This window comes from Pelophylax lessonae (assembly GCF_965119305.1).
Source record: "Pelophylax lessonae genome assembly, chromosome: 9".
NCBI lineage: Eukaryota > Metazoa > Chordata > Amphibia > Anura > Ranidae > Pelophylax > Pelophylax lessonae.
Genome location: NC_138776.1, coordinates 258,611,417 through 258,634,502, shown reverse-complemented (window position 1 = coordinate 258,634,502; position 23,086 = coordinate 258,611,417). Strand labels below are relative to the sequence as shown.

The 23,086-nt window shown below is 43.8% G+C and overlaps 4 protein-coding genes across 5 annotated transcripts in view; all 4 read right to left on the bottom strand.

The window, feature by feature from the left end:
• The window catches only part of LOC309564409 (uncharacterized protein), a 121,571-nt gene that overhangs the window by 89,544 nt on the left and 8,941 nt on the right, over positions 1-23,086 (bottom strand). The window lies entirely within an intron of this gene.
• Positions 1-23,086, bottom strand: part of LOC309562832 (uncharacterized protein) — a 119,105-nt gene that overhangs the window by 89,363 nt on the left and 6,656 nt on the right. The window lies entirely within an intron of this gene.
• LOC309563429 (uncharacterized protein) lies at positions 7,377-21,418 on the bottom strand. Its single transcript, XM_082267824.1, has 5 exons — positions 20,040-21,418; positions 16,420-16,430; positions 10,181-10,306; positions 9,928-10,069; positions 7,377-8,914 (listed from the first exon to the last, which is right to left on the bottom strand). The coding sequence occupies exons 1-5, from the start codon at positions 21,397-21,399 to the stop codon at positions 7,446-7,448; spliced, it is 3,108 nt and encodes a 1,035-aa protein (XP_082123950.1). The 5' UTR covers positions 21,400-21,418; the 3' UTR covers positions 7,377-7,445.
• Positions 21,423-23,086, bottom strand: part of LOC309563428 (uncharacterized protein) — a gene marked incomplete at its 3' end in the record, with an annotated part of 51,122 nt that continues 49,458 nt past the window's right edge. The window contains exons 4-5 of the mRNA XM_082267823.1: positions 21,469-21,713; positions 21,423-21,437 (exon numbers count right to left, since the gene is read on the bottom strand). Coding sequence (XP_082123949.1) covers positions 21,423-21,437; positions 21,469-21,713 — 260 coding nt within the window. The remainder of the gene's footprint in view (positions 21,438-21,468; positions 21,714-23,086) is intronic.

The window sequence follows — 23,086 nt, the reverse complement described above, 5'->3', positions numbered from 1 at the left end:
AGTGTCATTAGTACAGTGACAGTACATATTCTAGCACTGATCACTGTATTAGTGTCACTGGTCCCCAAAAATTGTCAAGTGTCAGTTAGTGTCTGACTGTCCATCACAATATTGCAGTACCACTATAAGTCGCTGATCACCCCCATTACTAGTAAAAAGTAAATGAAAATAGTACAGTATCTTACAAAAGTGAGTACACCCCTCAGAGTTTTGTAAATATTTTATTATATCTTTTCATGTGACAACACTGAAGAAATTACACTTTGCTACAGCACCCATACGTCTATATCAATATACACTTTTATGGATTTTTTTTACAAAAAAAAATATGTAGCTGAATACACATTGGCCTAAATTGGTGAAGAAATTCGATTTTTCAAATTTTTTTTATTGGATAAGTTTTATAGGGCAAAAAACAAAAAACCACAGGAGGTGATCAAATACCACCAAAAGAAAGCTCTATGTGAGAAACAAAAAATTATATACATCTTATTTGGGAACCACGCAATTGTCAGTTAAGTAACGTAGTGCCGTATCACACAAAATAGCCTGGCCTAAAGGGGGATAAATCTTCCGGAGGTCAAGTTGCTGCCCTGTAACTTCCCCGCATGTGAATGTGCCCCTGTAGTATCAAATTAAATCAGATACAGAGAAGGTTACGTATCACCTCCTCACCACCTACAACAGCACTGAAAAGTGATCTAAGCATGGAGCTGCTGCAGCTCCAGTTGCCCCCACGACACATGTCCCTTCTGCCCTCCCCTTGTCCTGTCCCTGTGTATAAGTCAGGGGGTCTTTTGAGGAGGACATACACTATATTACCAGAAGTATTGGGACGCCTGCCTTTACACGCACATGAACTTTAATAGGATCCCAGTCTTAGTTCGTAGGGTTCAATATTTAGTTAGCCCACCCTTTGCAGCTAAAACAGGTTCAACTCTTCTGGGATGGCTGTCCACAAGGTTTAGGAGTGTGTCTATTGGAATGTTTGACCATTCTTCCAAAAGTGCATTTGTGAGGTCAGGCACTGATGTTGGACAAGAGGCCTGACTCACAGTCTCCACTCGAATTCATCCTAAAGATGTACTATCGAGTTGAGGTCAGGACTCTGTGCAGGCCAGTCAAGTTCCTCCACCCCAAACTCGCTCACCCCTGTCTTTATGGACCTTGCTTTGTGCACTGGTACAAATCATATAGTGGAGGAGGGATTGTAGTGTGGAGTTGTTTTTCAGGGTTTGGGCTTGTCCCCTTAGTTCCAGTGAAGGGAACTCTTAAGGTGTCAGCATACCAAGAAACTTTGGACAATTTCATTCTCCCAACTTTGTGGGAACAGTTTGGGGATGGCCTCTTCCTGTTCCAACATGACTGCGCACCAGTGCACAAAGCAAGGTCCATAAAGACAAGTGAGTTAAGGGAGGAGGAACTGACATACAGAGTCCTGTCCTCAACCTAATAGAACACCTTTGGGATGAATCAGAGCGGAGACTGCGATCCAGGCCTTCTCGTCCAACAACAGTGCCTGACCTCACAAATGCACTTCTGAAAGAATGGTCAAACATTCCTAAAGACACACTCCTAAACCTTGTGGACAGCCTTCCCAGAAGAGAAGGGTGGACAAACTTAATACTGAACCCTACGGACTAAAGGCCCGTACACACGAGTCGAAATTCGGCCAGGAATTTTTCGTCCGACGACCGATCTGCCGATTTTCGACTTGTTAGTATGATGCTTCCGACAACCGACTCCGACTTTTCGGCCGAAAAAAATCTGGTGTGCAGGCTATAAAATTTTTGTCCTCCGTCAAAACACGTCCGATTTTCGTGCAGTCAGTACAGATTTCTTATCTTATGAGCAAGACTGGGCATGCTCAGAGAAGAAAGAACACAAAGAAAGCAAACCAACACATGGCATCACTTCTGAAGTACAATTTTGTCGTGCGGGAAAATTTGTGTGCAGTCTAGGCACATTCCAACCAACAAAACACAACTCTGGACAAAAGATGGACTATCGGTCGGTGGAAATTTGTTGCGTGTGTACTAGGCTTAAGACTGAGATGCCATTAAAGTTCATGTGCGTCTAAAGGCAGGCGTCCCAATACTTTTGATAATATAGTGTTTTTGTACCTCTTTTTATGTTAAAATAAAAAAAACAATAAAAAAAAACAGTTGTCCATATATTGTCAAATCTGCCCACCTGTTGTCACAGTTTGGTGCAAAGGTATCCTCTTTGTGAGGACTTCTTAAAATTCCTCTATTTCCATACTATTTCTTTCCTTCTTTTTAGATATATAATAAATGTATCACTCGAGATTAAGAAAACAAAACAAAAAATTAACCATTTATTGTATCACATTAAAAAAAAACAACATTAAGAACATACACAACCCTTCTTTAGATCATTAATAGTTTTTTTTACTTTTTTTTATTATTATTAGGTATTGTAAGTCTTCCGACTTTATATAAGAGTACATGTAACAGCACTATCCCCTTAAGCCTCGTACACACGCACAGATTGTTGGCCGTAAATTGTTGGCCAACGTCCGATTGGCCAATTTTCGGCTTGTTAGTATGATGCTTCCGACAACCAACTGCGACTTTTCGGCCGAAAAAAATCTGGTGTGCATGCTATAAAATTTTTGTTGGCCAACAACAGAACGGTCGATTGTTCCTCGGTCAGTACAGATTTCGGCAGACAAAAATCAGATGAGCAAGACTGGGCATGCTCAGAGAAGAAAAAACACACGGAAAGTCAACCATCACATGACCTCACTTCTGAAGTTGGTTTTTGTTGGCCAACAAAAGTCCAGTGCAAGTCTAGAGCACATTTCAACCAACAAACAACACTGGACAAAAGACGGCCGATCGGTAGGCCAACAATCTGTGCGTGTGTACGAGGCTTTAGTGTCGGTTCACCCTATGGCGATCCGACTTCGGGGGCGACCTGTGAAGTCGCGTGCACCGCTACTTAAAGGACGATAATGGAAGTCAATGCAAGTCGCTCCGATGTCGCCCCGAAGTAGTACAGGAACTATTTTCTAAGTCGGAGCGACTTGAGTCGCTCCTATTAGAACGGTTCCCGTAGCACAGAATGGACCGCGACTTGTCAGGCTGACCAGTCGCCTGACAAGTCGCGGTAGTGTGAACCAGGACTTACAGTATGTATCTTCACCTTGTTTACCAAGGAATTCTCACGTAGATTAAATTCAGCTCACGATTAGGCCTCCAGTATCGGGTAAAACTACGTGGAGGCCCCTAGGTAGTCGAAAACTTGGGCCCTCCTCACAGGTTTCTGGAGGTTTCTTGAGCTCTAGAGGGATAACATTGAACCAAGTAGCGTGCACGTTGGGCGCAAGATGGAGATGACCATCACTACTGTACATTACACAAATGTAAGTTGTGCCAAACTTTTTACAAACGGGCAGCTGGAAGAAGATGAACTTGTAATATCTACGTAAACTGTAATGTGGACTTGATATCTATGGTTTATGGACTTTAGGTTTTTATTGGATACATTACATTACAAAACAGTATTTTCTCTATAGAGTCTTTGATGTAAAGTTTTTGTGTCTTTGAGTTGATTCGTTTTTTTCTATCTTTTGTAAGCAATTTAAGAAAGCTTCCTTGTAGTTTTCTTTTAAGATCAAATCAATATTATTTAGATTCGTTGATGAGGGGCCCAAAGGCGGGGGCCTAGTCTGCCTATTTGGTCATCCAGCACTGTAGGCCTCTAAAGTATATGATTTGGAGGTGTGTTGGGCAGATCCATGTTCTCCTCCCAGCTAGTGCATGGAGTCCATCATCAGCTCCCGAGACTTGTCTGCATACGGTGCCACTCAAATCGCTTCTGCTGGAAAGAGAATCGCCGGCTGAAAAGTTCCATACTGGGATGATGTCTGCATCCCGGTATAACCACTGCAACCTGAGAACGTCAATGGATGTCCCCCCGATGGAAAATAGTTAACCGGGCACTTTTACCCCCTTTCTGCCCAGGTCAATTTTCAGCTTTCAGAGCAGTCATGCTTTGAATGACAATGGACACCCTCCCGGCAAAGTAAGACTGTGCCAATGTCCTCACCTAAATCTTTCTCTGCTCCCGTTTGATAGGGTTGGCAGGAGATAGATAGCTGTGTATATCACCCATAGGTTTACTATGGGGCAGCCATTGTCAACTGTCTTTCCTCTATGCTGAAGCCTGCACTGGGACCCGATCACCTGGCTTCAGAAAAGGTAAGAATAGGCATATACAAGAGAATAGGCTTTAAATGAGGGTGGGGGAAGATCTAGTCTGACTGAAATTCCACTTTAAGGGCACATCTATATACACTGCTCAAAAAAATTAAAGGAACACCTTGAAAACACATTAGATCTCAATGGGGAAAAATCTCATGCTGGATTTCTATACTGGTATGGACTAGGTAATGTGTTAGGATCTATACTGGTATGGACTGGGTAATGTGTTAGGATCTATACTGGTATGGACTGGGTAATGTGTTAGGATCTATACTGATATGGACTGGGTAATGTGTTAGGATCTATACTGGTATGGACTGGGTAATGTGTTAGGATCTATACTGGTATGGACTAGGAAATGTGTTAGGATCTATACTGGTATGGACTGGGTAATGTGTTAGGATCTATACTGGTATGGACTGGGTAATGTGTTGAGATCTATACTGGTATGGACTGGGTAATGTGTTAGGATCTATACTGGTATGGACTGGGTAATGTGTTAGGATCTATACTGGTATGGACTGGGTAATGTGTTAGGATCTATACTGGTATGGACTGGGTAATGTGTTAGGATCTATACTGATATGGACTGGGTAATGTGTTAGGATCTATACTGGTATAGACTGGGTAATGTGTTGGGATCTATACTGGTATGAACTGGGGAATGTGTTAGGATCTATACTGGTATGGACTGGGTAATGTGTTAGGATCTATACTGGTATGGACTGGGTAATCTGATATAATCTATTCTATACTGATGAGCCCATATGGAAGAAAAATATATTTCCAATATATTTAGGGAAAACATTTTAGAAATATATTGAATATGGCCAAAATTGTAGCATTTCAAATAGATTTCCAATATATTTCGGAAAAATAAATTAAAAACGTTTTTTTTTAAATATTTTAAATATATTTTTCTTCCATGTGGGAGGACTGGGTAATGTGTTAGGATCTATACTGGTATGGACTGGGTAATGTGTTAGGATCTATACTGGTATGGACTGGTTATTGTGTTAGGATCTATGGACTGGGTAATGTATTAGAATCTATACTGGTATGGACTGGGTAATGTGTTAGGATCTATACTGGTATGGACTGGGTAATGTGTTAGGATCTATACTGGTATGGACTGGGTAATGTGTTAGGATCTATACTGGTATGGACTGGGTAATGTGTTAGGATCTATACTGGTATGGACTGGGTAATGTGTTAGGATCTATACTGGTATGGACTGGTTATTGTGTTAGGATCTATACTGGTATGGACTGGTTATTGTGTTAGGATCTATACTGGTCCTGGACTGGGTAATGTGTTAGGATCTATACAGGTATGGACTGGGTAATGTGTTAGGATCTATACTGGTATGGACTGGGTGATGTGTTAGGATCTATACTGGTATGGACTGGGTAATGTGTTAGGAAGGAAAGGATGCCACATGGTTTGATGGAAATGAAAATTATCACCCTACAGAGGGCTGAGTTCAAAGACATCTCGAAAATCAAAGTGAAAAAATGATGCAGCGGGCAAGCCCATTTTGCTGAAACTTCATTGCAGCAACTCAGAATGGTACTCAGTAGTGTCTATGGCCCCCACGTGCTTGTATGCATGCCTGACAACGTCGGGGCGTGCTCCTAATGAGACGACGGATGGTGTCCTGGGGTATTTCCTCCCAGATCTGGACCAGGGAATCACTGAGCTCCTGAACAGACTGAGGTGCAACTTGGTGGCGTCGGATGGACGGAAACATAATGTCCTAGAGGTGTTCTTTTGGATTTAGGTCAGGCGAAAGTGGGGGCCATTCAATGGTATCAATTCCTTCATCCTCCAGGAACTGGCTGCATATACTCGCTACATGAGGCCAGGCATTGTTGTACACCAGGAGGAAACCAGGACCCACTGCACCAGTGTAGGGTCTGACAATGGGTCCTAAGATGTCATCCCGATACCTAATGACAGTCAGGGTGCCATTGTCTAGCCTGTAGAGTTTATGTGCGTCCCTCTATGGATACGCCCCCCCAGACCATCACTGACGCTACACCAAACCGGTCATGCTAAATAATTGTTACAAGCAGCATAACCTTCTCCATGGTTTCTCCAGACCCTTTCATGTATGTCACATGTGCTCAGGGTGAACCTGCTCTCATCTGTGAAAAGCACAGGGTGCCAGTGGTGGACCTGCCTATTCTGGTGTTCAATGGCAAATGCCAATAGAGCTCCATGGTGCCGGGCAGTGAGCACAGGGCCCACTAGAGGATGTTGGGTCCTCAGGCCACCCTCATGAAGTCTGTCTCTGATTGTTTGGTCAGAGACATTCACACCAGTGGCCTGCGGGAGGTCATTTTGTAGGGCTCTGGCAGTGCTCATCCTGTTCCTCCTTGCACAAAGGAGCAGATACCGGTCCTGCTGATGGGTTAAGGACCTTCTACGACCCTGTCCAGCTCTCCTAGAGTAACTGCCTGTCTCCTGGAATCTCCTCCATAGTCATGAGACAGTGCTGGGAGACACAGAAAACCTTCTGGCAATGGGACATATGGATGTGCCATCCTGGAGGAGTTGGACTGCCTGTGCCAACCTCTATAGGGTCCAGGTATCGCCTCATGCTACCAGTAGTGACACTGACCCCAGCCAAATGCAAAACTAGTGACAAACACTCAGAAAAGATGAGTAGGGAAAAAAATGTCAGTGGCCTCCACCTGTAAAACCATTCCTGTTTTGGAGGTTGTCTCATTGTTGCCCATCTAGTGCACCGGTTGTTCATTTTATTAACAACAAAGCAGCTGAAACTGATTAACAACCCCCTCTGCTACTTAACTGACCAGATGAATATCCCAGGAGTTTCCCTGACTTGATGCTATACTCTGATTAAAGCGTTCCCTTTAATTTTTTTGAGCAGTGTACATAACCCACAGGTCCTCTTGTATCAGCGTATGAAAAAAACAAAGCATGGCCGTAGCAATAATGATTGTACAGAGAAATCATGAGGGTGCCACGCCCTAGGGATCGGTCCAGAAATGATTTATTTTTTTATTGACTGCCAGGTTTACTTGGCAAGTTTAAACTACGATCTATAAAGTATTAAAACAAAACCCATTGCCGTCTTTAAGAAACTCTAAACGTGGAAAATAACCCTTTTTAATGGGAGTTTTCTGGCATCTGACAAGGCTTTCTTTCTCATTGAAAGGTTTCCCAGACTCTGAACATGAGAAACGAGTGCTAGCGGGTGTGAATTTTCTGGTGCCTTATGAGTTTTTTCCTGTAAATGAAACCTTTCCCGCACTCTGAACATGCGTAAGGACGCTCCCCCGTGTGAATCCTCTGGTGTTTAAGAAGGTTTCCTTTGTCGGTGAAGGATTTCCCGCACTCCGAACATGGATACGGGCGCTCGCCCGTGTGAATTCTTTGGTGTCGAAGAAGGCTTACTTTATGACTGAAGGATTTCCCGCACACCGAACATGAGAAAGGACGCTCGCCTGTGTGAATTCTCTGGTGCGAGAGGAGGTTTCCTTTCTGGACGAAACCTTTCCCGCATTCTGAGCACGAGTAAGGACGATCAGTTGAGTGAATTCGTTGGTGTTTAAGGAGGTTTTCTTTATGAATGAAACCTTTCCCGCACTCGGGACATAAATAGGGGCGCTCGCATGAGTGACTGACCTGATGTTGAAGATCTCCTGTCTGTATGAAACCTTTCCCACATTCTGGTTGTGAAGGACACCCACAAGTGTGACTTTTCTCATGTTTAAGGAGTGATCTTTTTTCAGTGAAACCTTTCCCGCACTCTGGACATGTAAAAGGACGCTCACCTGTGTGAATTTTCTGATGCATAATAAGATTTCGTTTTTCAGTGAAACATTTCCCGCACTCCAAGCATGGAAAGGGACGCTCACCCGTGTGGCTTCGCTGATGTATAAGAAGTATTCTTCTCTCGGCAAAACATCTCCCGCACTCTAAACACGAATAGGGCCGCTCACCAGTGTGAATTCTCTGATGTATGACAAGTGTTCTTTTTTCAGTGAAACATTTCCCGCACTCTGAACACGAATAGGGGCGCTCCCCTGTGTGAATTCTGTGATGTTTGAGAAGATCTTCTTTTTGAATGAAACGTTTCCCACACTCACCACATGGATAGGGACGCTCCCCCGTGTGAGACCTCTGGTGCCTTTGAAGCGTTCTCTTTTCGGCGAAACCTTTTCCACACTCTGAACATAAAAAGGGACGCTCGCCGGTGTGAATTCTCTGGTGTATGACAAGTTTTTCTTTCCGGACAAAACTTTTCCCACACTCTGGACATTGGAAAAGACCCTCACCAGTGTGAATTCTCTGGTGTGCAAGAAGGTTTCTTTTTTTAGTGAAAGACTTACTACACACTGAACAGGACCATGAAGGCTCTCTTGTGTGAGCTCCTTCACGGTTCAAGGAAGATTCCTTGGAATTAGATGAATCTATTGATGGATTCACACCGTGAGATATTAGATGGATATTGGAAGTCATAGTCTGTGATTCTTTAAATGATTCCTCAGGATGAGAGGGATCCATTGACATCTTTAAATGGTAGGATTTATAATGTATGTTCTGAGTAATGGGATTTACTCCTTGAAAGCGTTGTGTGATTCCAGTTTCTTCCGCATTAAAATCTGAGGATAGAAATTGAGGTCCCTCAGAGGTATTCTGGACATAGTGTCCACCTGTTGGAAAGCAATTTTCAAACAAATGTTACACATACTCTTCATCCCTTACATTCATAAGTCATATATGATGGTACAGAACTCAAAAGATGCATAGAGCTCTAGCATAAAATTGGGTACATCGATGACATTATTACTGTGAGAATGGAGATGGATCTTATGTCTGAATTTGACCTGACATCTGCCTCTCGCAGTTTCTTTAGAACTGGGCTTGAATGTGAGATAAAGAAGCAACAGAAGAAGCTAGTCAATGGACCTTTCATATGGTATACAGTATTTCCTCATTTTTTGGGAACATGACATTATATTGAGGAATGGGGATGGACCTTTCATATGGTCTACAGTATCTCCTCCTCATTTTTTGGGAATATGACATTATATTGAGGAATGGAGATGGACCTTTCCTATGGTGTACAGTATCTCCTCCTCATTTGCTGGGAGCATGACATTATGTTGAGGAATAGAGATGGACCTTTCATATGGTGTACAGTGTCTCCTCCTCATTTGTTGGGAACATGACGTTATATTGAGGAATGGAGATGGACCTTTCCTATGGTGTACAGTATCTCCTCCTCATTTGTTGGGAACATGACGTTATATTGAGGAATGGAGATGGACCTTTCCTATGGTGTACAGTATCTCCTCCTCATTTGTTGGGAACATGACGTAATATTGAGGAATGGAGATGGACCTTTCATATGGTGTACAGTATCTCCTCCTCATTGGTTGGGAACATGATGTTATATTGAGGAATGGCGATGGACCTTTCATATGGTGTACTATATCTTCTCCTCATTTGTTGGCAACATGACGTTATATTGAGGAATGGAGATGGACCTTTCATATGGTGTACAGTAACTCCTTCTCATTTGTTGGGACCATGACGTTATATTGAGGAATGGAGATGGACCTTTCATATGGTGTACAGTATCTCCTCCTCATTGGTTGGGAACATGACGTTATATTGAGGAATGGAGATGGACCTTTTTCTGCATTTAGTGGTTATTACTTACTTGTGTTGATATAGAGAGAATATTTATCTTGTTCATTTTTAATATTCATCTCCCCCTCCTCCATAGACTGCTGAGCTCCGTTCACCAATGTTTCTTCTTCTTCCTCTTTAATTTCAATTTTGATGCCTTTCAGTTCTTCACCCTAAACTCCAAAAATGATAAAATATAACATCTGCAAAAACCATATAACATAACATTGATAACATAAAAGATCTTTGTCTCATAATTTAGAAATATTTTCAGTCCTATCTACCTGATCATGGTGTGAATATAAAGAACCACTCTCCTCTATAGACTGGTGAGCTCCCCTCACTGTTTTTTTGTCTTCTACTTCTTCTTCCTCTTTAACTTCAACTTTGATATCTTTCAGTTCTTCAACCTAAACCCCAAAGATAATACAATACATTTATAAAAAGGAACAAAAAATTACATAGAATAATGTCCTCTCATAGTTTGGAATTATTTTTTATTTCTAATTGCTCAGTCCTATCTACCTGATGATGGTGAGGGATGGTGTGATCTTCCTGTGTGGAATGTCGGGAATACAGAGGACGGGGACATCTCTCTGGTGGGTTCCCATTACTGGATCCATCTGTAGGAAACACACACACTGACTGAATACATTGTTTCTATGTGTTTATCAGATGATGGGGGATCTAGGTGGATCCTCCGTACTGCTCTCTCCTTTACAATAAAGTCTCCTCTTACCCGGCGATGTGAGGGGCGGCTGATTCTCCATCATGACGTCCTTGTAGAGATCCTTGTGTCCTTCTATATACTCCCACTCCTCCATGGAGAAATAGACAGTGACATCCTGACACCTTATAGGAACCTGACACACACAATGATACAGTCACCATCCAGACACATCCCTTGTCTGTTACTGGATAATGTCCCAGAATTCCCGACACCACTCACCTCTCCTGTCAGCAGATCAATGATCTTGTTGGTGACTTCTAGAAACTTCTTGGCACCGGTTACCTCTGTTGTCAGTGAGGTGGAGGCACGGTGATGGGTGATGTCCTGTGAAGATGGCTGCTGGGTGTTATTGGATCTCCAGATATTTTCTTCACTACTTTATAACCCTGTGTAAAGAGAGAAAGTAACAATTATCACTACAGACTTCCCAGAATCTTCCTCCAGTCAGGTAATTTTTTTAAGCACAACTCCAACTAAAACCTTTTATTTTCAAGCTCGAAATCACTTGTGAAGCGTTAGATATGCAGTTCAGAGTGCACAGAATTAGATGTAATATAAGTCCTATCATCAGTGGGATAATAAAATGCCCCATCGTTGGTGTCAGTGAGATAAAATTAGAAATTAGTCTTATCATTGGTATCAGTAGGATCAAATAGGTCCCGTTGTTGGTCTCAGTGGGATAAAATAAGCCCCATCAATGGTGTCAGTATGATAAAATAAGTCCCATAGTTGGTGTCAGTGGGATAAAATAAGCCCCGTTGTTGATGTCTAATGAGATAAAATAAGACCCATCATAGGTGTCAGTGGGATAAAATAAGCCCCATCGTTGATCTCAGTTGGATAAAATAAACGTGTTTAGAGAAAGAAATAGTTTCAAATAACATCAGTCCTTCCTCAGGTCAATAGATGCCCCATTTCCATCATATATGGATAAAGAAGCAAAGAAGTCTTACGTTGTAACAAGGAAGAACTCCATTTGAGTGAAACAATGCGATCTGCAGCCATTCTCTGGCTTACCTTGTATCTTTGTACCTAAATGTGTTTCCAATCACGTCAACTCGCGTGCAATTTTTTCAACTTCAAGTTCTGTAACCACCCCGATCCTTTCCCCTAAATATATTTGTGTTTGTAGGAGCTTAGGGAGACACTACTGGGTGTAAATATAAAATAATATCTTATTACCTCCTCTACTGCCAGTTCCAGCAATGTCTCCTCTCTACTTCCTCCCGACTTACCTCTGACCTGGAAATTCTTCTTTATACTCCTACATCACATCCTGTCTGGATGTGACATCACTTCCTGTTTGTAGTTTCCACTGAAAATAAGCAAGATTACCTACCACCTTGTGGAGAGTCTTAAAATTGCACGCTACGTTGTTCTTCAATACTTCGACCGATGCTTCTTGATGCTTCCTTCTATTTTTGTGTGTATATATATATATATATATATATATATATTTACACTGCTAAAAAACATGTAAGGAACACTTTTTAATCAGAGTGTATCTAGTTAATCAAAGTTAATCAAACTAATAATAGTTAATCAAACAAATAGTTTAACTAATAGTTAATCAAACAAAGTTCATTAAGGTAATCAAACTCCTGGGCTATTGATCTGGTCAGTTAAGTAGCAGAGGGGGTTGTTAATCAGTTTCAGCTGCTTTGTTCTTAATTAAATTAACAACAGGTGCACTAAATGGGCAACAATGAAAGGACCTTCAAAACAGGAATGATTTTACAGGTGGAGGCTATTGACATTTTTTTCCCTAATCATCTTTTCTGAGTGTTTGTCACTAGTTTTGCATTTGGCTAGGGTCAGTGTCACTACTGGTAGCATGAGGCCATACCTGGACCCTGTAGAGGTTGCACAGGCAGTCAAACTCCTCCAGGATGGTACATCGATATGTGCAATTGCCAGGTTTGCTGGTGTCTCCCAGCACAGTCTCAAGAGCATGGAGGAGATTCCAAGAGACAGTTACTCTAGGAGAGCTGGACAGGGCCGTAGAAGGTCCTTAACCCATCAGCAGGACCGGTATCTGCTCTTATGTGCAAGGAGGAACAGGATGAGCTCTGCCAGAGCCCTACAAAATGACCTCCAGCAGGACACTGGTGTGAATGTCTCTGACCAAACAATCAGAAACAGACTTCATGAGGTTGTCCTGAGGACCCGACATCCTCTAGTGGGCCCTGTACTCATTTCCCAGCACCGCAGAGTCAGATTGGCATTTGCCATTGAACACCAGAATTGGCAGGTCCGCCACTGGCACCCTGTGCTTTTCACAGATGAGAGCAGGTTCTCCCTGAGCATGTGAGATGTGATAGGGTCTGGAGAAGCTGTGGAGAATGTTATGCTGCTTGTAACATTGTTCAGCACGACAGGTTGGTGGTGACTCAGTGATCGTCTGAGGAGGCGTATCCATGGAGGGATGCACAGACCTCTACAGGCTAGACAATGGCACCCTGACTGCCATTAGGTATTTGGATGAAATCCTTGGACCCATTGCCAGACACTGTAGCGAGAGTATGCAGCCAATTCCTGGAGGATGAAGGAATTGTTACCATTGAATGGCCCCCACGCTCTCCTGACCTAAATCCAATAGAACACCTCTGGGACATTATGTTTCGGTCCATCCGAGCCCCCCTCCCCCCCCCCCCCGGTCTAGATGTGAGAGGAAATACCCCAGGACACCATCCATCGTCTCATTAGGAGCACACCCCGATGTTGTCAGGCATGCATACAAGCACGTGGGGGCCATGCAAACTTTTGAGTACCATTCTGAGTTGCTGCAATTAATTCTTCAGCAAAATGCACTCGCCTGCTCTATCATTTTTTCACCTTGATTTTCAGGGTGCCTTTGAATTCAGCCCTCTATAGGGTGATAATTTTAATTTCCATCAAACGTTGTGGCATCCTTTCCTTCCTAACACATTACCCAGTCCATACCAGTATAGATCCTAACACATTACCCAGTCCATAACAGTATAGATCCTAACACATCACCCAGTCCATACCAGTATAGATCCTAACATATTACCCAGTCCATACCAGTATAGATCGTAACACTTTACCCAGTCCATACCAGTATAGATCGTAACACATTACCCAGTCCACACCAGTATAGATCCTAACACATTACCCAGTCCATACCAGTATAGATCCTAACACTTTACCCAGTCCATACCAGTATAGATGGTAACACATTACCCAGTCCATACCAGTATAGATCCTAACACATTACCCAGTCCATATCAGTATAGATCCTAACACATTACCCAGTCCATATCAGTATAGATCCTAACACATTACCCAGTCCATACCAGTATAGATCCTAACACATTACCCAGTCCATACCAGTATAGATCCAAACACATTACCCAGTCCATACCAGTATAGATCCTAACACATTACCCAGTCCATACCAGTATAGATCCTAACACATTACCCAGTCCATACCAGTATAGATCCAAACACATTACCCAGTCCATACCAGTATAGATCCTAACACATTACCCAGTCCATACCAGTATAGATCCAAACACATTACCCAGTCCATACCAGTATAGATCCTAACACTTTACCCAGTCCATACCAGTATAGATCCTAACACATTACCCAGTCCATACCAGTATGGATCCTAACACATTACCCAGTCCATACCAGTATGGATCCTAACACATTACCCAGTCCATACCAGTATAGATCCTAACACATTACCCAGTCCATACCAGTATAGATCCTAACACATTACCCAGTCCATATCAGTATAGATCCTAACACATTACCCAGTCCATACCAGTATAGATCCTAACACATTACCCAGTCCATACCAGTATAGATCCTAACACATTACCCAGTCCATACCAGTATAGATCCTAACAAATTACCCAGTCCATACCAGTATAGATCCTAACACATTACCCAGTCCATACCATTATAGATCCTAACACATTATCCAGTCCATATCAGTATAGATCCTAACACATTACCCAGTCCTTTCCAGTATAGATCCTAACACATTACCCAGTATAGATATCCAGCATGAGATTTTTCCCAAAGGAGATATAATAAGTTTTCAAAGTGTTCCTTTAATTTTTTGAGCAATGTGTATATATATATATACACACACACACACACACACACACACACACACACACACACTATATTGCTAAAAGTATTGGGATACCCCTCCAAATTATTGTATTCAGGTGTTCCAATCACCTCCGTGGCCACAGGTGTGTAAAATTAAGCACTTAAGCCTCGTACACACGCACCAATTGTTGGCCGTGAATTTTTGGCCAACGTCCGATCGGCCGATTGTCGGCTTGTTAGTATGATGCTTCCGACAACAATCTGTGCGTGTGTACGAGACTTTAGCCATGCAGACTGCTTCTACAAACATGTGTGCAAAAATGGGTTGCTTACAGGAGCTCAGTGAATTCAAGCGTGGTATCATCTTAGGTTGCCACCTGTGCAATAAGTCCAACCGTGAAATTTCCTTTCTACCAAATATTCCACGGTCAACTGTTAGTGGTTTTATAACAAAGTGGAAGCAACTGGGAACAACAGCAATTCAGCCACGAAGTGGTAGGCCATGTAAATTGATAGAACGGGGTCAGCGCATGCTGAAGCTCACAGTGCGCCGAAGTCACCAATTATCTGCGGAGTCATTAGCTACAAACCCCCAAACTTCGTGTGGCCTTCAGATTAGCACAACAACAGTGCATAGATAGCTTAATGCCAAGGGTTTCCATGGCCGAGCAGCTGCATCCAAGTCTTACATCACCAAGTGCAATGCAAAGCGTCAGATGTATATGAAAAGGGGGCAGCGCCAAATAAAATGACAAAGTCCTGTTAGAACATAAAGTCCATAAGCTTAAAAGACACTTGATGTTAGAAGGGATCCCCCACACCGACTGCTGTGAGCTGGAAACACAGGTTGAGGGAAAAAGCAATCCTGCTTACCAGATCACATTGACCCTCAAGGTATAGAGAGGTCAATGAAAGCATGTGGAAAGCCGAAATACAATCAATCAGTTGCTAGGCCAGGTGTACACTATGTCCTCCACAGTAGTCCCAAGGCCAAAAACGACTCCACACTCGATCTTCAGTAGGCTTCCAATCCAGAAGCAGAAGGCAGGACCAATAGCTTAACTCTATACTGCCATCTTCATGGTGCTAATGCAGTACAAGCATCAGATACAGCGAAAGCTTTGGATGCAGTGGTGTAAAGCATGCCATCACTGGACTCTAGAGCAGTAGAGATGTGTTCTCTGGAGTGATGAATCACGCTTCTCTGTCTGGCAATCTGATGGACGTGTCTGGGTTTGGGAGTTGCCAGGAGAATGGTACTTGCCTGACTGCATTGTGCCAAGTGTAAAGTTTGGTGGAGGAGCAGATTATGGTGTGGGGTTGTTTTTCAAGGGTTGGGCTTGGCCTCTTTGTTCGAGTTAATGGAACTTTTAAGGCGTCAGCATACCAAGACATTTAGGACAATTTCATGCTCCCAACTTTGTGGGAACAGTTTGGGGATGGCCCCTTCCCTGTTCCAACATGACTGCACACCAGGGCACAAAGCAAGGTCCATAAAGACATGGATGAGTGAATCTGGGGTGGAGGAACTTGACTGGCTTGTCACGGGTGTGCAGTCATATTGGAACAGGTAGGGGCATTTTTTGCTATTCAGCACTGCGCTATTTTAACTGGCAATGGCGCGGTCATGCAACACTACCCAAATTAAATTTATGTAATTTATTTCCACACACACAAAGCTTTCTTTGGGTGGTATTTGATCACCGCTAGGTTTTCTATTATACAAAAAAGACCAGAAATGTTGAAAAACAAACAAAATTTACAGCTCTCACAGTGTGCCGGTGGTCTTCACACGTGCCCCCCCCCCCCCATGTTGACCCCACTCACCAGCAGTCTTTCCCCTTTAGGGGTGTTTGCACATTCACAGCGCTGTATACATATATCCAGGGCTCTCCTCCCTTTTGCTCCTTTGCTTTACTCCTCCGAGACTCTCACATGTGGAGATAGTAGCAGACATGCCCCATAGTGTGATATTGGTTTAGAACTTTGTTTTTATTTAAAACTCATATATTGCACTTAGATTTTGAGAAGAAAACATTCAGCATTTAAAATCAGGAAGTCCGGGAGCGTGTCTGCGTTCCACAGCTCCGAACTGGAAGTGATGCGATGACGCTGAGGCCCCGCCCTACGCTTTTCGTCACACTGACGTAATCGGGAGCTGCACCATCTGGCCGCACTTCCGGAGTTTTATACTAGCAACCCGAGGACAGGTTACTGGTGGCCATATTTTTCTAGATTTCCAACCGTATATTCCCGTAATTAGGTAACCAAGATCACATGGTATTCAGATCACATGACCGGCAGCCATGCTTTTATATAATGCTCCAACGTTATGTTACCAGAACCCCCCCATGGTTCTTCCCTGTTACTGTATATCTGAAATCAAAGCTTTATTATTTTGTGGCAATAACATGTGGGCGGATTTCTGCCAGTCACAGGCTGTGTCATGCCCCTCTAGCCTGTGTCTTAGAATAAGAGGGAGGTGAAGCATCGATCAATCTACATGAAATATCCCACCTCCCAATGGGTTTAGTTGGTTAATGGCCATGGTGGAGGAGGGAGGAAGCGGGATGCAATTTACCACTGTGTATACGCACACGTTTATATATAGCAATGGTCTCCAAACTATGGCCCTCCAGTTGTTCAGGAACTACAATTCCCATCATGCCTAGTCAAGTCTGTGAATGTAAGAGTTTTACAATGCCTATAGTTATATAGGACATATAGTTCCGCAACAGCTGGAGGGCCGTAGATTGGAGATCCTTGCTTTATAGTCACATGCGCTACTCAGATGTGATAGGGAGGAAATGCTCAGCATAGAAACTCACTGAAAACTGAGCATGTGCAGAACTGCCACCACTGCTTTGTCCCTAGCTGAAATGGGGACATGGACAGAAGGGGGGGGGGGATAGAGAGCAGCAGGATCATACAGAATTTTTTCAGAATACAAAAAATGGATCGCATAGTGACCGAGTGAGTATGAACAGCATGGAATACACCATTTATTGATCGTTTTATGATGGGTTTAGTGACACTTTAATCAAATTTACACCAAAACAAGGTTGTTTCCTAATGACACATCCATATACACAAACCACAGGTACTCTTTCTTTATCAGCATGTAAAAATACAAACATGATCATGATACACTATATTACCAAAAGTATTGGGACGCCTGCCTTTAAACGCACATGAACTTTAATGGCATCCCAGTCTTAGTCCGTAGGGTTCAATAATAAGTTGGCCCACCCTTTACAGCTATAACAGCTTCAACTCTTCTGGGAAGGCTGTCCACAAGGTTTAGGAGTGTGTCTATGGGAATGTTTGACCATTCTTCCAGAAGCCCGTTTGTGAGGTGAGGGGCTGATGTACAACTAGAAGGCCTGGCTCACATTCTGAGCTTGAATTCATCCCAAAGGTGTTCTATCGGGTTGAGGTGCAGGCCAGTCAAGTTCCTCCACCCCAAACTCGCTCATCCATGTCTTTATGGACCTTGCTTTGTGCACTGGTGGGCAGTCATGTTGGAACAGGAAGGGGCCATCCCCAAACTCTTCCCATAAAGTTGGGAGCATGAAATTGTCCAAATGTCTTGGTATGCTGACGCCTTAAGAGTTCCCTTCACTGGAACTAAGTAGCCAAGCCCAACTCCTGAGAAACAACCCCACACCAAATGATTTGGATGGCCTGCCCAATACTTTGTGCAAGCCAGTCAATTTCCTCCACCCCAAACTTGCACATCCACACCATATTGCAAAAAGTATTGGGCCAACCCGCCAAATCATTTGGTGGGGGGGGGGGGGATTATGGTGTGGGGGTTGTTCTTCAGGGGTTGGGCTTGGCCCCTTAGTTCCAGTGAAGGGAACTTTTAAGGCCCGTACACACACACCGATTGTCGCCGAAGGATCGGCCGTCTTTTGTCCAGTGCTGTCGTGTTGGTTGAAAAGTGCTCAAGACTGCACACGAATTTTGTCGGCCAACAACAACCAACTTCAGAAGTGATGTCATGTGCTGGTTTACTTTCCGTGTGTTTTTTCTTCTCTGAGCATGCCCAGTCTTGCTCATCTGGCTTTTGTCGGCCAAAATCTGTACTGACTGACGAACAATCGGCCGATCTGGTGAAAATTTTATAGCCTGCACACCAGATTTTGTTCGGCCGAAAAGTCGCAGTCGGTCGTCGGAAGCATCATACTAACAAGCCTACAATCGGCCGATCGGACGTTGGCCGAACATTTACGGCCGACAATCGGTACGTGTGTACGGGGCTTTAAGGCGTCAGCATATTAAGACATTTTGAACAATTTCATGCTCCCAACTTTGTGGGAACAGTTTGGGGATGTCCCCTTCCTGTTCCAAAATGTCTGCGCATCAGCGCACAAAGCAAGGTCCATGAAGACACGGATGAGGGAGTTTGGGGTGGAGGAACTTGTCTGGCCTGCACAGAGTCCTGACCTCAACCCGATAGAACACCTTTGAGATGAATTAGAGCAATTCACCATGACCCCCCATCCACCAAATGATTTGGGTGGCCTGCCCAAAACTTTGTGGAGACCAGTCAAATTCCTCCACCCCAAAATCGCTCAAATTCCTTCACCCCAAAATCGCTCATTCACACTATATTGCCAAAAGTATTGGGTCAACCCTCCAAATCATTTGGTGGAGGGGGATTATGGTGTGGGGGTTGTTTTTCAGGGGTTGGGCTTGGCCCCTTAGTTCCAGTGAAGGGAACTCTTAAGGCGTCAGCATACCATACCGGATGAGCGAGTTTGGGGTGGAGGAACTTGACTGGCCTGCACAGAGTCCTGACCTCAACTCGATAGAACACCTTTGGGATGAATTAGAACAGAGACTGCGAGCCAGGCCTTTTCATCCAACAGAATGGTCAAACATTCCCACAGACACACTCCTAAACCTTGTGGACAGCCTTGCCAGAAGAGTTGAAGCTGTTATAGCTGCAGAGGTTGGGCCAACTCAATATTGAATCCTACGGACTAAGACTGGGATGCCATTAAAGTTCATGTGCGGGTAAAGGCAGGCGTCCCAATACTTTTGGTAATATAGTGTATATTAATGATGGTATGGAGAGCAATGATGAGGGTGCTCAGCCATAGGATAGATCTAGATATACATTCGTTATTTATTACGTACCGCCAGACATGTTTACCGAGCGTCTTTTCAGCCACAATCTCTACAGAACCAAAGCGATGCCATATTGTTTTCTTGTAGAACCTTTGACCATGAAATGGAACCAATGGAAAACAATGAAGTGTGACTTTTCTGGCTTTTTTTTCCTTCCTAAAACGTTTTCCATGAGAAAGGGCATCAGCCCGTGTGAACTCTCTGGTGTCGTAAAAGTTTTTTCCTGTAAATGAAACCTTTCCCGCACTCTGAACACGAATAAGGACGCTCCCCCGTGTGAATTCTCTGGTGCTCAACAAGGCTTCCCTTGTCACTGAAATATCTTCCGCACTCCGAACATGAAAACGGACGCTCTCCCGTGTGAACCCGCTGGTGTCTAAGAAGGCTTGCCTTACGGCCGAAACATTTCCCGCATGCAGAGCACGAGAAAGGACGCTCACCCGTGTGAATTCTCTGGTGTGAAAGAAGGTTTCCTTTCTGAATGAAACACTTCCCGCACTCCGAGCATGAGAAAGGACGGTCGCTTGTGTGGATTTTTTGGTGCGTGAGAAGGCTTTGTTTCTGATTGAAACCTTTCCCGCACTCTGAGCACGAATAGGGACGCTCGCGTGTGTGAATGATCTGATGCGCGAGAAGGTTTCTTTTCTCTGCAAAACGTTTCCCGCACTCTGAGCATGGATAAGGACGCTCCCCTGTGTGAGTTCGCTGGTGTATAAGAAGTATTCTGTTCTCAGCAAAACATTTCCCGCACTCTGAACATGAATAGGGACGCTCCCCTGTGTGAATTCTGTGGTGTATAACAAGTGTCCTTTTCTTAGTAAAACATTTCCCGCACTCTGAGCATGAATAAGGGCGCTCACCTGTGTGAACTTGCTGGTGTTTTAGAAGGTCTTCTTTCCGAACAAAACATTTTCCGCACTTAGGACATGAATGTGGGCGCTCGCCTGTATGGATTTTCTGGTGTCTAAATAAGCTTACTTTATGAGTGAAACACTTCCCACACGCTGAACATGAGAAAGGACGCTCACCAGTATGAATTCTCTGGTGTATAATAAGCGTCCTTTTTTCTTTAAAACATTTCCCGCACTCTAAGCATGGAAAAGGGCGCTCACCAGTGTGACTTCTCTCGTGTTTTAGAAGGTCTTCTTTGCTGATGAAACCTTTACCGCACTCAGGACATGAATAGGGGCGCTCGCCCGTGTGAGATTTCTGGTGTCTATGAAGCGTTCCTCTCTCAGCAAAACACTTCCCGCACTCTGAACACGAATAAGGACGCTCGCCTGTGTGAGTTCTCTGGTGGATAACAAGTTTTTCTTTTCGAACGTAACTTTTCCCGCACACTGAGCATTGGAAAAGACGCTGGCCCTTGTGAATTCTCTGGTGCGTAAGAAGGTTCCTCTGTTCAGTGAAAGATTTCCCGCACACTGAACAGGACAATGAACTCTCTCCTGTGTAAGCTCCGTCTTGGGTTATAGAAGATTCTTTGGGATTGGATGGATCTGTTGATGTGTCTACACTATGAGGACCTAGATGGACATCTGAGGTCATAGTATGTGCTTGGTCCGATGGGTCTACACTATGAGGACCTAGATGGACATCTGAGGTCACAGTATGTGCTTGGTCCGATGGGCCTATTGATCCATCTACACTATGAGGACCTAGATGGACATCTGAGGTCACAGTATGTGATTGGTGGGATGGTTCCTCGGGATTGAAAAGATCCATGGATATCTGGAAGTGATGAGGTATATGATGTATAATGGGGGTAATGGGAATGTTCCAAGTGATTCCATCATCTTCTGTTTTATCTGGGGATAAAACCCGACGTTCCTCAGAGGAGGTACTCCGACCATGATGTCCACCTGTTTCCAAACAATTCAATACAATCTTACTAGTTATGCGTTTTCGACACGCCTTACATTCATGAGACAAATGTATAGATACAGCTAAACATGTGCAGAATGAAGACATTTTTTTTGGATGGATTCAAATTATTCCAATGGATTAGAAGCATTCGAATCGAATTCAAATAAAAAATATCAAATCGATCCAAATTCATTATGAGGAATAGCTGGCTCTACTCTATTCTAAATTTGAATTTCAGAAGAAGGTTATATTCTATTTTATTCTATTCTATTGACACCAACGATGGGGCACTATTCCTCCCACTGACACCAATGATGGGGCACTGTTCCTTCCACTGACACCAACGATGGAGCACTATTCCTTCCACTGACACCAATGATGGGGCACTATTCCTCCCACTGATACCAATGATGGAGCACTATTCCTTCCACTGACACCAATGATGGGGCACTATTCCTCCCATTGACACCAATGACGGGGCATTATTCCTCCCACTGATACCAATGATGGGGCACTATACCTTCCTCTGATACCAATGATGGGGCACCCTTCCTCCCACTGATACCAATGATGGGACACTATTCCTCCCACTGACACCAATGATGGGGCACTATACCTTCCACTGACACCAATGATGGGGCACTATTCCCCCCACTGGCACCAATGATGGGGCACTATTCCTTCCACTGACACCAATGATGGGGCACTATTCCTTCCACTGACACCAATGATGGGGCACTTTTCCTCCCACTGACACAAATGATGGGGCACTATTCCTTCCACTGACACCAATGATGAGGCACTATTTCTCCCGCTGACACCAATGATGGGGCACTATTCCTCCCACTGATACCAATGATGGGGCATAATTCCTCCCACTGATACCATTGATGGGGCACTATTCCTTCTACTGACACCATTGATGGAGCACTATTCCTCCCACTGACACCAATGATGGGACACTATTCCTCCCACTGATACCAATGATGGGGCACTATTCCTCCCACTGACACCAATGATGGGACACTATTCCTCCCACTGATACCAATGATGGGACACTATTCCTCCCACTGACACCAATGATGGGACACTATTCCTCCCACTGATACCAATGATGGGACACTATTCCTTCCTCTGATACCAATGATGGGACACTATTCCTCCCACTGACACCAATGATGGGACACTATTCATCCCACTTCTACTCCCAGTGGCCCCCTCCTTCTAAAGTCTGAAGGACAGTAAACTGGCTGTTTGTTTAAAAAGTTTGTGGAGACCCTTGGTCTAGGAGAAAAATGGGTTGAATGATGCTAGATGTCAGACTGAGGCCTTCTAGTGGTGGAAAATAAGTACTGTAACCAGCTCTGGG

Bases quoted from the DNA above. Each gene is read 5' to 3' on its own strand.
- LOC309563429 (XM_082267824.1), bottom strand. From the start codon at position 21,399: ATGACCTCAGATGTCCATCTAGGTCCTCATAGTGTAGACACATCAACA. The intron at 10,070-10,180 runs GTAGATAGGACT...TTTGGAGTTTAG, and splicing joins TATATTCACACCATGATCAG to GGTGAAGAACTGAAAGGCAT. The intron at 8,915-9,927 runs GTAAGTAATAAC...GCTTTCCAACAG, and splicing joins TTCTCTCTATATCAACACAA to GTGGACACTATGTCCAGAAT.